Here is a 14,861-nt window from a genome sequence, read left to right on the forward strand (position 1 = left end):
GTTTGTGTGTCCAATGATACAAGGCACAAAACACATCACACATAATACAAACATGCAGATAAACTCATTTAAATATCGTTTTTTTTTTTTGTAATTAGTGATATTTAAGATCTGTAAGGTATTTTAGTTAAGATCATGTTGGAATAAACCGTAAACTGTAATATTGTTAAAATGACGAACATCAGCTGTTTGGGTGGTTTTCTCAGTATTTTGGGGGATTTGAAACTCGTTTTACTCTGTGAATTGGTTTTATCTGAATCCCACTGTAACAATCTGGCAACCATGGTGGCTTGCTGTCTGCTCCGTTTCTTCGGCTGTCTGTTGCTTAGTAGCGAGACCAGCAAAGCATTGTGGGACACATTCAGCTCGCTTAGTAAGCAGCGAAGTTTACTATCAATCATGATGCATTATGGGAGTTTTTAGTGCCCTCAAAATCACGTTCGAATTCCCCCTTAAGATTGGGACACTCAAAGAAAAATGGCTGACATACTCAATAGTGCCCTAACTAGTAAATAGGGAGCCATTTGGGTCACAGCCAAGGTGATTTATTGCAGTTGTTTAAATTCAAATGTTAGAAAAACCCACTTTAATATATACATAAATATATATATATATATATATATATATATATATATATATATATATATATATATATATATATATATATATATGAAAAGTTTTTATTGTATCCATTGTATCAGAACAGTGGGATTTTGTCTGCAATACAGCACTGTTACCTACTGGGTGGGTGTTTAAACACAACACTAAATAAATCCATGTTGTAGATAACTCTTAATAGGAAGCTCAGACACTACAGGGCCACTTAGAGAAAAGTGTGAAAATGTGATATTTAGGCTTTGTTCATAATATTGTGATTTAGTGAAAAGCAAATGTACCCAGGTAAACTGTTTCCAGATGGAGATAATTAGCTAATTATGCTCGCAATGAAATGGCTGCATTTTGATGGCTAATTAAGGCAGTGTGTCCATTTTTGTGGGAAAAAAGTTGTTTAATGTCATATCAGTGTTGGTTGGATTCTACCCAAGCTTTGATTGGTCAGACTATAGATAGGAAGCATCAAATAGCTTTATAATTGGTTGAGTTGCTTATCATTGCTTAGCCTAAGTAGGCTAAAACTGTAGACTTTTGCTAGATTAATATTAATAATGTGATAATGGCCTCTTTATTGTACTTCCACTTGTCTGCCACTTTATTAGAAACACCTAGACTTCAGAGTGGTCAACCATCCAAAAAATCAGGATGAAAACTGAGCACCTATTTTATAATTTTTTTTTTGCAGCCTTTTGCTATATTATTGTTGATAACATGGCCAGAGTGGTCAGTTAGTGAACGCTCAAGGTAGAGGTTTCTCATAAAGTGGCCAGAGTGTGGTATTATACAAGGCACTGTCGGTGTTTCTAATAAAGCGGCCAGCCAGGGAGTTTATATGCTGATGTATTCAGTACAGTTACTGTAATATCATTTAATCCTTTTTGTAACGTTCATCCACGTTTTAGAGAGCGGAGGAATTAGCTGTATTGGAAGTGTTGCAAGTGTTGGAAGTATTTGAAGCGTGGGGGTATAAAGAATGAATTTTTGACCCCCCCTGCAGAAGAATTGCCTCTCCAGATGCCCTTTTCTTTATGTAATAAATCTGACCCTCTTCCATTAACTTCCACACGGATGTGAATCACTTTATTTTTGCAGTGCTCTGCAAGATTTTTTCCCAAAATGCACTAACCTCCCTCCGTACGGTTTGTCAGATCCCATACGGCGCAGTCCTGACAGACCAGCCATTGCAAGATCCAGATTGGTCCGCTGGACGGATATAAACACGGCGCTCGGTGGCATTTATAATGTAAATGGTCTCGGCTCGTTCCGAGACCTTGTGTCAGCTTTCCTCCTCGCTTGCCTTTTTTTTTTTTTTTTTCCTTCACGTTATACTTTTTTGCACCTCGGTACAGTAAAAGATGTGTGGATGGTTCCTCTAGACGCTCTATTACTCTTTAAAAAACAGCTTCTGGAGTTCAGAGGGGTGAGCGTCTGGTCTTTTGTAATGGATTTTTCCAACAGAAGCCTGATAAACCTGCTCGTGTTGCGGCTTGCTGTAGTGAGGGATATTGAGCTTTTGGATTAGCTAGTATGCTACCTGAGGTTTGGGTGCTTTTCCCTTTCTTTGAAAAATCAAGCCTAATCAATTGAACTGTGCCCTTTTCCACAAATACATTTTTTATAATTTATCATCAAATAAATGGTTGCAAAAAGAGTTGCATCCAGAAAGTGTTGGATTGCAATATTATTTAGAAGAAACACCCATACCCCTACTTTTTGTGTTGGAGGTAAAGTGCTGATAATGATCTTAAAGGGTGCAAACACACCCAATATAGAATGATCAAATTCCCAGGATATTATATATGCTATATATTTGCTGCTTTTAATATGCGTAGGAATTTAATCAAGAGTGTTGCTGCTGTCAGACAAAAGTCTCCACAATATCTCCACAATAAAACTCCACAGTAGAAGGAAAACCTTCCTAATGTTCACTAAAGGTCAATGTAGAAAGATTGTTTTTATTGTTTTATGTTCTTTAAATTCTGGAGTATTTTTTGGGTCTACTCATCAACATTTAAGCAATAGAACGCGAGAGGGAGTGTGTTATCACGAAGTACATCACGAACGCTGCTCATTTTTAGAGCATTTCTGCTTGTTTTGCTGGGTGGTGTTGGTTAGCATGCCGGTATGGCTGGACTGTGGTTAGTTTAGCGTAGCTTGCTTTAGCTCAGCATTAACTTAGCTTAGCCTAGCCTGGCTGGTTAAGTTAGAGTTCTGGCTGTTAGACAGCATTAGCAGAGCGACTGAGTCGAGTGGTTCTTGAGTTCACGCTGCTGTGCCTTCCCCCTGATGGCAGGAGTGTGAAAAGGCTGTTAGGTGTGGGATGTGCACACCTAACCTAAATGATGATGTGGTCTCGTCCGCTGATCCTGGTGTCTTCTACACCCTCTGAAGAGCCTTTTTTTCCTCCAGTGCAGAGTAGGAGTGGGAATCACAGGACACCTCGCAGTACGATATCATGATAACATTAGCCATGATAATGATGATACTATAATACTGTGATTCTGCGATTCTCAATATGTTGCAAGAAAGTTTAGAGCGCATATATTTTTATTTAAAAAAAATATATAATTGACATCACATATCGATACAATACGATTCAAACTGTGCAATACATTGCAATTTTTAATAAATTGTCCCAGGCTCTTTACAGAGGCTAGGCAGATTTCTTCTTGCGCTTCGTTTGCTTCTTCAGTGTTGTCTTAATGCAGTGGTTCTCAAACTTTTTCTATCATTCCCCACTTCAAAAGAAGGGGAGAAATTCCACGCCCCACCTGTTCCCATATCATCCCCAACAAAATAGTAATAATGTACAGTGAGTTGTCTAAGACACAGAACACACATCGGCCGCTCCTCATCCCCCACATCAGCTACAGTGAATCCAAAAGCAGGAGTCGCCAATTTTTTTGCTCCATTTTGTAACCTTAACATTATACACACCTCTGGTTTGTGTTTCTCTGTTAGCGTGGAATTGCCCTGTTTTACTGTTTATACTGGCTTATGCCCGCCGCCCCCTCGCCCCTGTCTGGCAAAACAGACAGGCATTAAAAAGACTTAAAAAAAATTATTTCTTCAGATTCCTTGCGCCCCACCTAAATGCTGTCTTAATGTGTGATGACCAGAAATGTTTCCAGCAGGATTTTTCTGCAGCCATGGCTTTGTAGTGTGTGCAGCATGTGATGTGATTTTGCATGGTCTTGTTGAAAAAAAAAAGCTTGGGTGCAAATGAAAAGTGACAGCAGATCACCTTTGTAATTACATCATATTTATTTACATTTATTTGTCCACACTTTAATTTCCAATGATTTAATATTAATCCGGTGTTTTCTAGTATTTTTATTTCTACTCCCGTTACACCTAATGCAGCTCATTAACAAAAAAGTGTAAATGTTCCTGCAGGAAAAGACTAAAGCAGGGGTTTTTATTATACTACAGGAATTGGGGAAACACTTCATCTGATCTAGAGTAACTTGTGGCGTAGGCTGTTCTGTTAACTACAAACCCTAATTACACAGCAAGAAGCTGCACCTGACAGTGAAAATCTTTACAAAAAAACTGAGTTTCACTGAGTGAAGAAGTGTTGAGAAATACAGAAGGCCTGAAAGTAAGTCTGTAATCAAATCTGGAGGAGCTGAGGCAGGCGAAGAACGGACCCCAGAGTCTCTGAAATCTGCCTCGCGGTCCAGTTCTATTGTATCTCCTCTTACTGTAGATCCAAAAGCACAAAGCTGTGTGGGCAGTCACATTTCCACCGCCTTAGAATAGCTCTTTTAGCTATTACCAGATCAAGGCCAGGAGCCTGTTGTTGCCAGCTGGGAATTGTAGGTAGAGTCTGTAGGCAGAGGTGGAAAGTAATGATTAAGTATAACAACTTTTTTTTTTCTTTACTGTGCTTAAGCAAATTTTATAGCTGTGTGGAAGCCATTGACAACGGTGAATAGTTCACCAGTTTTCTGTGTAAACGGTCTCTTTATTACCAGTCTCTCTAAAAAAAGGAGCATACTTTCTTTATGTTAGACAGGAAATGGGTAGAATCTTTTTTTTTATTTTGCCTTATAAAAAAGAATGTTATCTATGTGAATTTAGGATTTAACAAAGAATTGTTTGTAATTATAAAATCAAGAAGGCTTTTGTAAATCCTACTATAACTCTACTATACTATAACGTCTTTCTTATTTTGTCCATAAAGCTATTTATAAATCAATAATATTGATAAAATTCCACAGATACTGAACCTGCATCTTAAAAACTCAGTGTACAGTATATTATAATTAAACATACTTCTAGACTCTTGGAAGTCATCCCTTTTATTACACAGTTATTACACAATTACACAAAATTATTATAAATCCCTAATTAACACAGTTACCCATTTGAAAGTTCGGTAACACTTTCTATGAATGTCATCTCTATAAGACTATAACAAATAAACATATTCATAACACATTATAATGCATTCATAAGGCATTATAAACATGGCTGTACATATTTATACAACTCTATAATTCATCATAGCCATGTTTATTATACATCATGAACTGTGATTATAATGCATTAATAGCTGTGTTTATAACATGTTATTCGTCAATACCAAGAAACTCAGTCCCAGCTTGTAGACTTGTATCATGACTAAAAAAGCTTCCAACTTATAAACACACCCTCAATAATCCTATAAGTATATATTTTTAGTTTATTTATAGTAAATTGTAATGTATTATAACAGGTCTTTGTGCGCTCTAAGTAAAGTGACATACTTTTTCATTGTAGGACTGGATTTTTAACGATAGATAGATAATATTTTAACATGTATATCATAAGAATAGCTTATAATGTATTATAATCACAAGTCATAATGCTTAATAAACATGGCAACTATAGTGGGTTATGCATTTTTATATTAATATTTATAGCCATGTTTATAATGCCTTATGAATGCATTATAATATATTATGAATGCAGTTATAGAGTCTAATAAAGATGACATTCATAGAAAGTGTTACCGAAAGGGTAACACTTTCTATGAATGTCATCTCTATAAGACTCTATAAACATATTCATAACACACTATACTGCATTCATAAGGCATTATAAACATGGCTGTACATATTTATACAACTCTATAATTCATCATAGCCATGTTTATTATACATCATGAACTGTTTAACTGATTATAATGCATTAATAGCTGCGTTTATAACATGTTATTCGTCAATACCAAGAAACTCAGTCGCAGCTTGTAGACTTGTATCATGACTAAAAAAGCCTCCAACTTATAAACACACCCTCAATAATCCTATAAGTATATATTTTTAACCACTCATGAATTATACTTGTCTTGAATATAATATAAGTTATAGTAAATCATAATGTATTATAACAGGTCTTTGTGCGCTCTAAGTAAAGTGACATACTTTTTCATTGTAGGACTGGATTTTTGCGATTAGATATATACTATTTTAACATGTATAGCATAAGCATAGCTTATAATGTATTATAATCACAAGTCATAATGCTTAATAAACATTTGCATTTTTATATTAATATTTATAGTCATGTTTATAATACCTTATGAATGCATTATAATATATAATGAATGCAGTTAGAGAGTCTAATAAAGATGACATTCATAGAAAGTGTTACCGAAAGTTCTTTGTGCCTTGAAAATGTTCTTCTTCATGTACTAAAATTAGGTCATCTATGGCATCAACCAAAGAACCGTTTGTAGCACCTTTATTTTTAACAGTGTGCTGGAGTCTGCGGACATGCTACTATATAACTCCTGATATGCGGATTGCAGAATGTGAAGTATGAGAATTATTGTGGCTAATGCCAGTGTAACAGATGGCACAGCTCAATGTATGGTTAAACACACAGGCAGATCCGCTATTAATAGCGGTTTGGTCAAATGCGAAAGTGTGTTATCTGATGCAACACGCTTACATCTCACAGCTTCCCTCAACCTCTTCCTTTCTGAATTCCCAACCGCAGCTTCGTCTCACACCACTAATTCCTTCCCCTCACACTTGCGGTAGTGGAGGGGACCGCAGCACAGTGCTGGTGTCCTGATTCACTGGTGATGAAACTCTTGATTAACTGCTGAGAGTTTCTGCTGGAGGATCCTGTGCTGTATTTTCAGGAACTCAACAAAAGCCAATTAAAACAGGAATACGTTCATTCAATGCACGCTGTCCCTGCGTAACTATATGTATGTAAGTATGTATGGACGGGTGACTATTGACTGTTGTCAGGGTTTAAATCGGTCAGTGGCGTTTTCCGCTTCCACACCTCACTTCCAGACCACCACGCCAAGTAGTCTGTTGTGGGGGTTTAAGATAGCTACCCTGTGCAGGTTGTAGGATAGGACCTCTTAAGAGGTTCCTCCACAGTTTTAAACTGAAGAACCCCTAAATGTTCAACTGATTCCTCTTTAAACAGTGTAGGAAACTGTATAAATAACGATGAGAAACTGATTTAAAGCCGTCAGAATTGGCGTCGTCGGCCAGTGACAGTCCAGCTGTCAGGCTTTGCCGCTAAACACATGATAAAACAGAGCTGGCTGATAACGCTATAGCCTGAGGCGTATATTCTGAGAGTTACATAAGACTGTAGCTTTCAGCATACAGTGCCAGACATGTGGGTGTCGCAGTGAAGAGGGGTCTCTCTCTCTCTCTCTCTCTCTCTCTCTCTCATTCTCCCTCTCTTCCGTGTACTCGGACCCTGGCATGTAGCCAGCTGTTGTGATGTCTCCAGATTGCTGCTTTGCTAGTACGCCCGAGCCAGCACCAGCAGGCTGAGGAGCTGTCAGAAGAATTAGCCTGCCGCTCACTTATCCATGCATGGCGTTCCACCCTATGGCAAAGCCCAACCGCTGCATATGGCACTACGAGGGGAAAGAAGGAAAGATAGAAATAAAGAAAGAGAGAGAAACAAATCAACAACTGAAGCCGAGCGCAATTAACATTTTCAGCTCTTCCACAGACATTCAGATAGAGAACAAATTCCAAAGCTGGTGGTTTTATTTATTTGGTCATGGTAATACATGTAACAAACAACTTGGTTGCTTAGTCCTTCTTTGTAGCAAAAAGGACACAATAAGTACAAAAATAAATATACAATTACACTCACAGCTTGCACTATACATACACTTTTTGCACTGTTTAAATGTTTAAAATTATAAGTTACAAGTTGTGATCTGTGGACTGATACAATTATAAAAAACAAGAAAAGGATGTAAAAAAAAAGGAAGAGACAAAGAAATATGGAGCAAAAAAATAAGTAATGAAAGAGAGGAGGGAATATAAGGAGAAAAGAAACAGAGAAAGAATGCATTAGAGAAAGAATACATTAATTAAGAAGGTAAGAAAGAAAGACGAAAAGTGTGAAAAGAAAAGAAAAGACACGTCAATGAAAAAGAAATAAAAAAGAGAGAAAGAAAAAAATGACCAAAGAATAAGAGAAAGGAAATAAAGTAGGAGGAGTGAAGAAAGTAAAACATTTAAGGAAGACGATAAAGTAATAGAGGGAAGTAAAAGAAGTAATGAAAGAAATGAAAAGAATACAAAAAAAGACAGAAAATTGAGAAAAAGAGAGAAAATAAGCAGTGAGTAAAAGAAAAGTAAAGAATGAGTAACTAATGTCTGAGATGCAAGTTGAACAGAAGAGAGAGGTGTGTGTGTGTGTGAATGGGGGTGGGGTTAATGATGCAGCGCTCCTTCTGTTGAAAAATAAAAATAAAGGCAGATTTTAATTAAACAGCCGGAGCAGTTTGTTTCCTACCCCGCGTCCCGAACATCCTCCCTCTCTCTCTGCTGCTTAATTATCCCGCTGCTCCGGCGCCGCGGGGGGAGGGAAAGGTGTGCGCCGTGGACGCAGATGGTCAGAACAGCGCCGGCCAGGCCAGGCCAGGTGTGTCCACTCGCCTAATGAAATCTGGCAGAGTGCGGCTCAAACTCAGGAAGTGACACGCTTCCTTAACACAAACAAGACCCCATTTCCCAAAAGGGTCCGACCACAGTTTTCCTCCGCCTTCCTGCTTCCGACAGCGGCGGGTAAACAAGTCTTCTAATCGGAGACCCCCGTGACTGGATTACACCAACTTACACTGGTTGGGCCTGAAGTTGTGAGTTCGGTGCATTCTCTTGTGTCCATATGAGATGAGTTTAGTGTCCATGTGGATGATGTCCATTCTTCTTGTCTCTGCCCCAATAAATACTTGGGTTATGTTATTTGATCAGGCTAAATAGCCTCCAGGATCTGTGGGAATGGATGTGCCAGGAATGCGATGGACTGGCCCTGGTCCAGTGCTAACAATGGCAACTTGCTGAGCCTGGCTATCCTTTCAATGATCTTCCACTGCAACTCCTTGGGAGACATAAGAGCTAAGGGCATTGCTCAAGGGCCCAACAGTCCCAACAGAGATGGGTATTGAACCAACAACCCTCATGCATAAAAATTAGGCACTCTGTAAAGTGACAACTATTGGTATGGGGGCAAGCTTACATAACCAATGATGCAGGTAGATTACCATAAAAGGGCTGGCACGGTCAGTTACGGGGTTGCACAAATTGGCCGTATGTGCGGTCACCTTGTTTTTATCGCTTCTAATGAAGAAGAAAGCCTGCTGTCCATCAATGGAAAGTAGATGGAAATCAGATACCACCGTTCCTGTCACTGGTGTGATTCAGGTCATGCTGAGCTCATCTCTAATTGAGGCAACACCTTAGATGGATGTGGTGACCAGTCCACCAATGTTTGACCAATGAATTAATCAGACAGTGTAGAAATTAATGGGACGATGTAGGAATTAATTAGACAGCAATGTTTTGATGAAACCCTTGATGTTTTGCTAAGACAAGCTAAGACAGGGTTGACTATGGGCCCAGGCAACAGAGAGTTAAAGGACTTGCTCAAGAGCCCAACAGTGGCAGTTTGGGAACCTCTGGTATTGAACCCAAAACCCTTTCATTGATTATCCAGTTCTCTAACCACAGAGGTAAAGGGCCTTGGGTATTGAATCCAGATCCCTGTCAATTGATAGCCCAATGCTCTGGACTGTATACATTTACATATACAGTTTCATACTACCATATGTTTAGGGTTGTACAAATTGGCCATATGCAGTATATATAGGTCACCTTCGCAGCTAATCAAGGAAGCTAGCTGTCAATCAGGGGAAAGTAATCGGATAACACCATGCATATCATTGGCATGACTCAGGTCACACCGAGCCCATTCGTAATTGCGGTAACATTCATCTTGAGTAGATGGGTGTTGTGACATCTCACGCAAGGTGGGAATAAATGGGACAGAAATGTTTTGACCCCTGAATAGCTGTATATAATAGAGTTAAACAGGCTTTGTCTGCAGTACTTTGACAGAATTACAAATGCAGGCGAGGCTGGAGGCTAAATAACAAGACGTACAAAGCTTTTTTTTCCTCAGGGGTTTAGAGTATTCTCTGCTGGAACTCAGAAATAGAGTTGTAGCTGTTAGTCAGCGGTGTGATCTGAAAGCTGGAGGATCAGTGTTATCTGGGTGATTTCATCAATGGGGGCCCGTTTTGCACTTGTTACATTAAAATATGAAACTTTACACTGATTTAGTCAGTATTTTTGTGTCCCATGACTTTTGCCATGAGATTTTCAGTCACTTGTCTGCTAGCATGGACAATCCAAGCCAGACACCACCGGTCATGGTCATAACCAATGTGTGACACTGACACAATGCTTTCTGTCCCATATTGATCTATGGTTTTATAAAGAATCATGACTACTCAAAGCACCATTTAGATTCTTGAATAAATGGAGGAAGCCATTTTTAGATGGCGCTGTTTGCTACTATGATGAGATCCACATTTGGTATTAGTTAAAGAACCATTTTAAAGAACATTTTAAGACAATTTTGGAAAATGTTGTTGAGGCAGTATGAACACTGATTCAGGTATGCTTCCAGTTCATTAATAAGTAATCTGGACATGAGCTTTTGAGTCCTTTATAATTTTTGTTTTCAAATTTTTCCCATTTTCTCCCCAATTTACACGGACAATTATCCAACCGCCCCTATCACTAGTAATGCCCCAACACACCAAGAGGGTGAAGACTAGCCGATACATGTGAAGCCTGCCATCACTTATTTTCGTGCTGCTGCTGATGCAGCATTGCTGAGCAGCATCACAGCGCACTCAGAGGAAAGCGCAGCGACTCGGTTCTGATACATCAGCTCACAGGCGCCATCTACCCACCCGGAGGGAGCAGGGCCAATTGTGCTCCCTCTGAGCACCGGCAGCTTGATGGCAAAGCTGCATGAGCGGGGGTTCGAACCTGGGACCTCCCGCCCGCTCATAGTGGCAGCGCTTTAGACCGCTGGACCACTCGGCGCCCTATGAGCTGAGTCCTATAGGACTGTCTGTAGGAGTCCTTGTTTAAGTGGATTACCAATACAAATAAATAGATTTATTGTGTTTGAATTTCTGTGCTTGTTTTTTTTTTTTTTTTTTTTTTTTTTCATTTTCTTTTCTGCAAAACGGCGCCAGTTGATAGTAAGCCGGCCGCGACTTACAGTACGAGACTGTTTTCATCTATAGCAGCATCTGATCCTGTGTAACCCCGGTTAGCGAGACAGTAATTATCCAATGAATCAGTCAACATAACCTGCGTGGCCTCTGAGCGATCAGCCTTATTAAGTCTGCCGAGCTGCCCCGCACGCGACGCCTGATGTATGTAATATAACAATGAGTCGTCGGATATGTTTTCATTATGTAAAACACGGCCCGGGCCTCGGCGCTCTTAGCAGGGCGCTCACGTTCCCGCCGTTTGCTGGTGCAGATGTGGTGCTGGGCTTTTGAAAGGCAGCTCCAAGATTACTCCATCTCGGCGGCGTAGCCTCCAATATCAGAATTGTCTCCAGGCATTTCCGCGCTAGACGGCTTGTTTACTTCCATTTAGGAGTTTGTATATACAGTACGTGGAGAAGGAAAGGGAAAGACAGCTTGAATTCCAAGTAGGGCTGAATTATGGATGACGCCTCAGAGCTAACTCCGCCTGTTCTTAATGTTGAACATATATTTGCCGTATTCCTGTGGCGGCTGTAATTCGGATGGGACATGACACTATGGGTTGTAGCCGTGTCGTGACGGGCGTGTGACAGTCTGCGGTAGACTTCCTGCTGAGAGGAAGCACGTCTATGGGTGGATAGCATTCCAGCCTGCTATTCATTTTGCTTCCTTTCACCACACTGACAAGATGATCCATCCTCTGTGGTGTCTAAAGAATAGTACTGTTGTTCTAACCCAACCACCCCGTCACACTCCATTAGATGTTCCTCACATGTCACATTCATTTGTGTAGATGTTTTTAGCCCAGAGTTGTTCGAACAGTGTGTTGGAGCACACTAACCACAAATTAGCTTGTCATGCTACATTTTGCCATGCTAACTTTGTAATTGTCATGGTAATCGGTCATCGTGGCAGATTTACATCAACTTTTATATGGATTCTGATGTTCTAAAACGTTCTTTGCGTACCTCAGAGTCATTAAAGTAGAGCTGTGAGTGAGGTTGAACACTGGCCAGTGTGCTCATGGCAAGGTATTTGTGAATCGTCAGAGTTTGAGGGAGCGGGCTGATAGTGGGTGCCAGATAGAAGAGACATTCCATTTGGATACCTTCCTTGATAGCTAAACTGATGCGAACCTGTGATCATCTCATCAGCTCTTATAATTTTGCCGTATTTGTGCTTTTAAAGCTTCTAAAGATTTTCTCCACTGAAGGGAGTTTTAATACCAACAACCATACTCCAGAACTGAATATAGCATTTTTAATGTCGTCTGTGTTTTAGTCCTTTTATGTATATTAATAACAAAGTGTTCTACAGTCTCAGTTATGCCATTAACTCTGTAAAACTGTGTAAACTACTTCTTATCTATTGATTTCTTTTTGTTTGTTTGTTTTAAGCCTTGGGGTCTAACATTATTGCAAGTATTTGTCATATCCACCTCCCAGTCAAACAGGTTCATTGACTGTCTAATTAAAAAAAAAATGCCCTCGGTGAATCCTTAATAAGGGGTCTAAAAAGTTACTAAAGTTGAATTACACTTTACGAGGTCCAGTGGACTAAGCCTCTGTCACTATTATCTGAGGATCTCCTGTTTAAATTCCAGGTCATGTTGCTCATGTTGCATCAGCAGCCAGAGTCAGAGAGAGCAAGGCCAACTGTGCTCTCTCTGACTCTGGCTGCTGATGCAAAATGAGCAACATGGGAAGAACAAGGTGCTCTCTCTTTATCACTTTTTTTTTTAGCACAGCCATCTATTGGCATCTATTGGTAAAATGACTGATAAAACAAAATAATAATAATAATAATAAAATTAATAATGTGTTCTCGTCCTGCAGATGCTACAATCCTGAGCTATGACGGCAGCAAGTTCATGAAGATCCAGTTGCCGATGGCGATGCACACCGAGGCCGAGGACGTAACGCTGAGGTTTCGGTCACAGAGGGCCTATGGCGTGCTCATGGCGACCACGTCCCGGGACTCTGCCGATACCCTGCGACTGGAGTTAGAGACCGGACGCGTCCGCCTGACTATCAACTTAGGTATAACATATATACATAGAGACTGTATCACACTACAGATACACACATCTATACTGACACTTCCAGTTACATCTCACATACTTTCCAAAAAATCTGTGATGCTACAGATAAATAACGGGATACATCTCAAAACCTGCTGAGCTGCTTTTCTGATTCAGGCCAATTTAAGAAGCTAGACCACTTAAAACTTATTCATTTTAATTATGCAGTTTTGTTGAATTCTGTATATAAATATTTAAAATATACTACAAGAACATTTCAACAATTTGGATGTATTACATTCTAACAATACAAGTGTAGGTAATAAGTCCTGAGTAAGAAAATGTCCCCATGGTTTGTGGTTATCTATAAGGCTACAACAGTACATGTGGCAGATAGAAATTAGGTTAATTAATGCTACATGATTCTAAAATGCGATCTCATGGGGCAATGTTTAATTTCACCTAAAAAAAAAAAAGAAACCCTGAGAACAAAAATGTACACAACATTTATCACTGGGTAGTTAAGTTAGTGGATAGTGTTTTAAATGATTTACATCACCTAAAATGTATATAAAACTATTTTTTTATATATATATAAAAACAATTATAATTAAAGTAATTCATTTAAAATAAAATAAAATTTGCAATCATGTGCTGGTAGCAGGTTTATTAGGAAGTATTAGGAAACACTTTACAATAAGGGTACATTTACAGTATTTACAACAGAATGTCTCAACTAATTATTACTAGTTAATTAATACTAGTTAGACACTATTAATCATTACAAGATTTCTGTAAGTTACTGGTATCTCGTTTCATTATTATTTACAACATTCCCAAGCATGGAAAGTTTGTAATGCTTTTTTAATGTCTTAACTAGCGTCGATAGTAATTAGTTTAGACTAGACTAGACTGAACCATTCAACAGTGTTAAGTACTGTCATAGTTGAGAAAAAATATGAACCAATAAGACAATGATGTGTAGTATATACTTTGCTTTGCTAGATCATTTAAAATACTACACATGTAGAAGCCTGTCGTAGTTATATTAAGTTTGAAGCACTAAATTTAACCATGACTTAACTTGGATAGAAGCTCATAAAAGGTTTCATAAAGTATCTGTCCATACATGTTTAAGTAATTTAATTAAATAGTGAATTTAGTAAACGTTCAGTTCAGGATCTAATAGGTATGAATGGATATATATGGTTTGGGCACCCCTATTAATCTTAATCATTTTTAGTTGTAAATATTTGGGTGTTTGCAACAGCCATTTCAGTTTGATATATCTAATAACTGATGGACACAGTAATATTTCAGGATTGAAATGAGGTTTATTGTACTAACAGAAAATGTGCAATATGCATTAAACCAAAATTTGACCGGTGCAGAAGTATGGGCACCCTTATCATTTTATTGATTTGAATACTCCTAACTATTTTTTACTGACTTACTGAAGCACAAAATTGGTTTGGTAACCTCAAAAAAAGCACAAAAGCACACCTCAGGCGACTCTGTTTGTGGCGTGCTTTTGCAGAAATGGCTTCTTTCGCATCACTCTCCCATACAGCTTCTCCTTGTGCGAAGTGTGCTGTATTGTTGAGCGATGCACAGTGACACCATCTGCAGCAAGATGATGCTGCAGCTCTTTGGAGGTGGTCTGTGGATTGTCCTTGA

The 14,861-nt window shown here is 39.0% G+C and overlaps 1 protein-coding gene across 20 annotated transcripts in view; it reads left to right on the plus strand.

Moving 5' to 3' along the window:
• Positions 1–14,861, plus strand: part of LOC103042950 (neurexin-1a) — a 562,201-nt gene that overhangs the window by 248,139 nt on the left and 299,201 nt on the right. For all 20 annotated transcript variants that reach the window (XM_049472543.1, XM_049472550.1, XM_049472551.1 and 17 more), the window contains one exon: positions 13,000–13,203. In XM_049472543.1, the coding sequence (XP_049328500.1) occupies positions 13,000–13,203 (204 nt within the window). The remainder of the gene's footprint in view (positions 1–12,999; positions 13,204–14,861) is intronic.

This window comes from Astyanax mexicanus, chromosome 25 (genome assembly GCF_023375975.1).
Source record: "Astyanax mexicanus isolate ESR-SI-001 chromosome 25, AstMex3_surface, whole genome shotgun sequence".
NCBI classification, from domain to species: Eukaryota; Metazoa; Chordata; class Actinopteri; order Characiformes; family Acestrorhamphidae; genus Astyanax; species Astyanax mexicanus.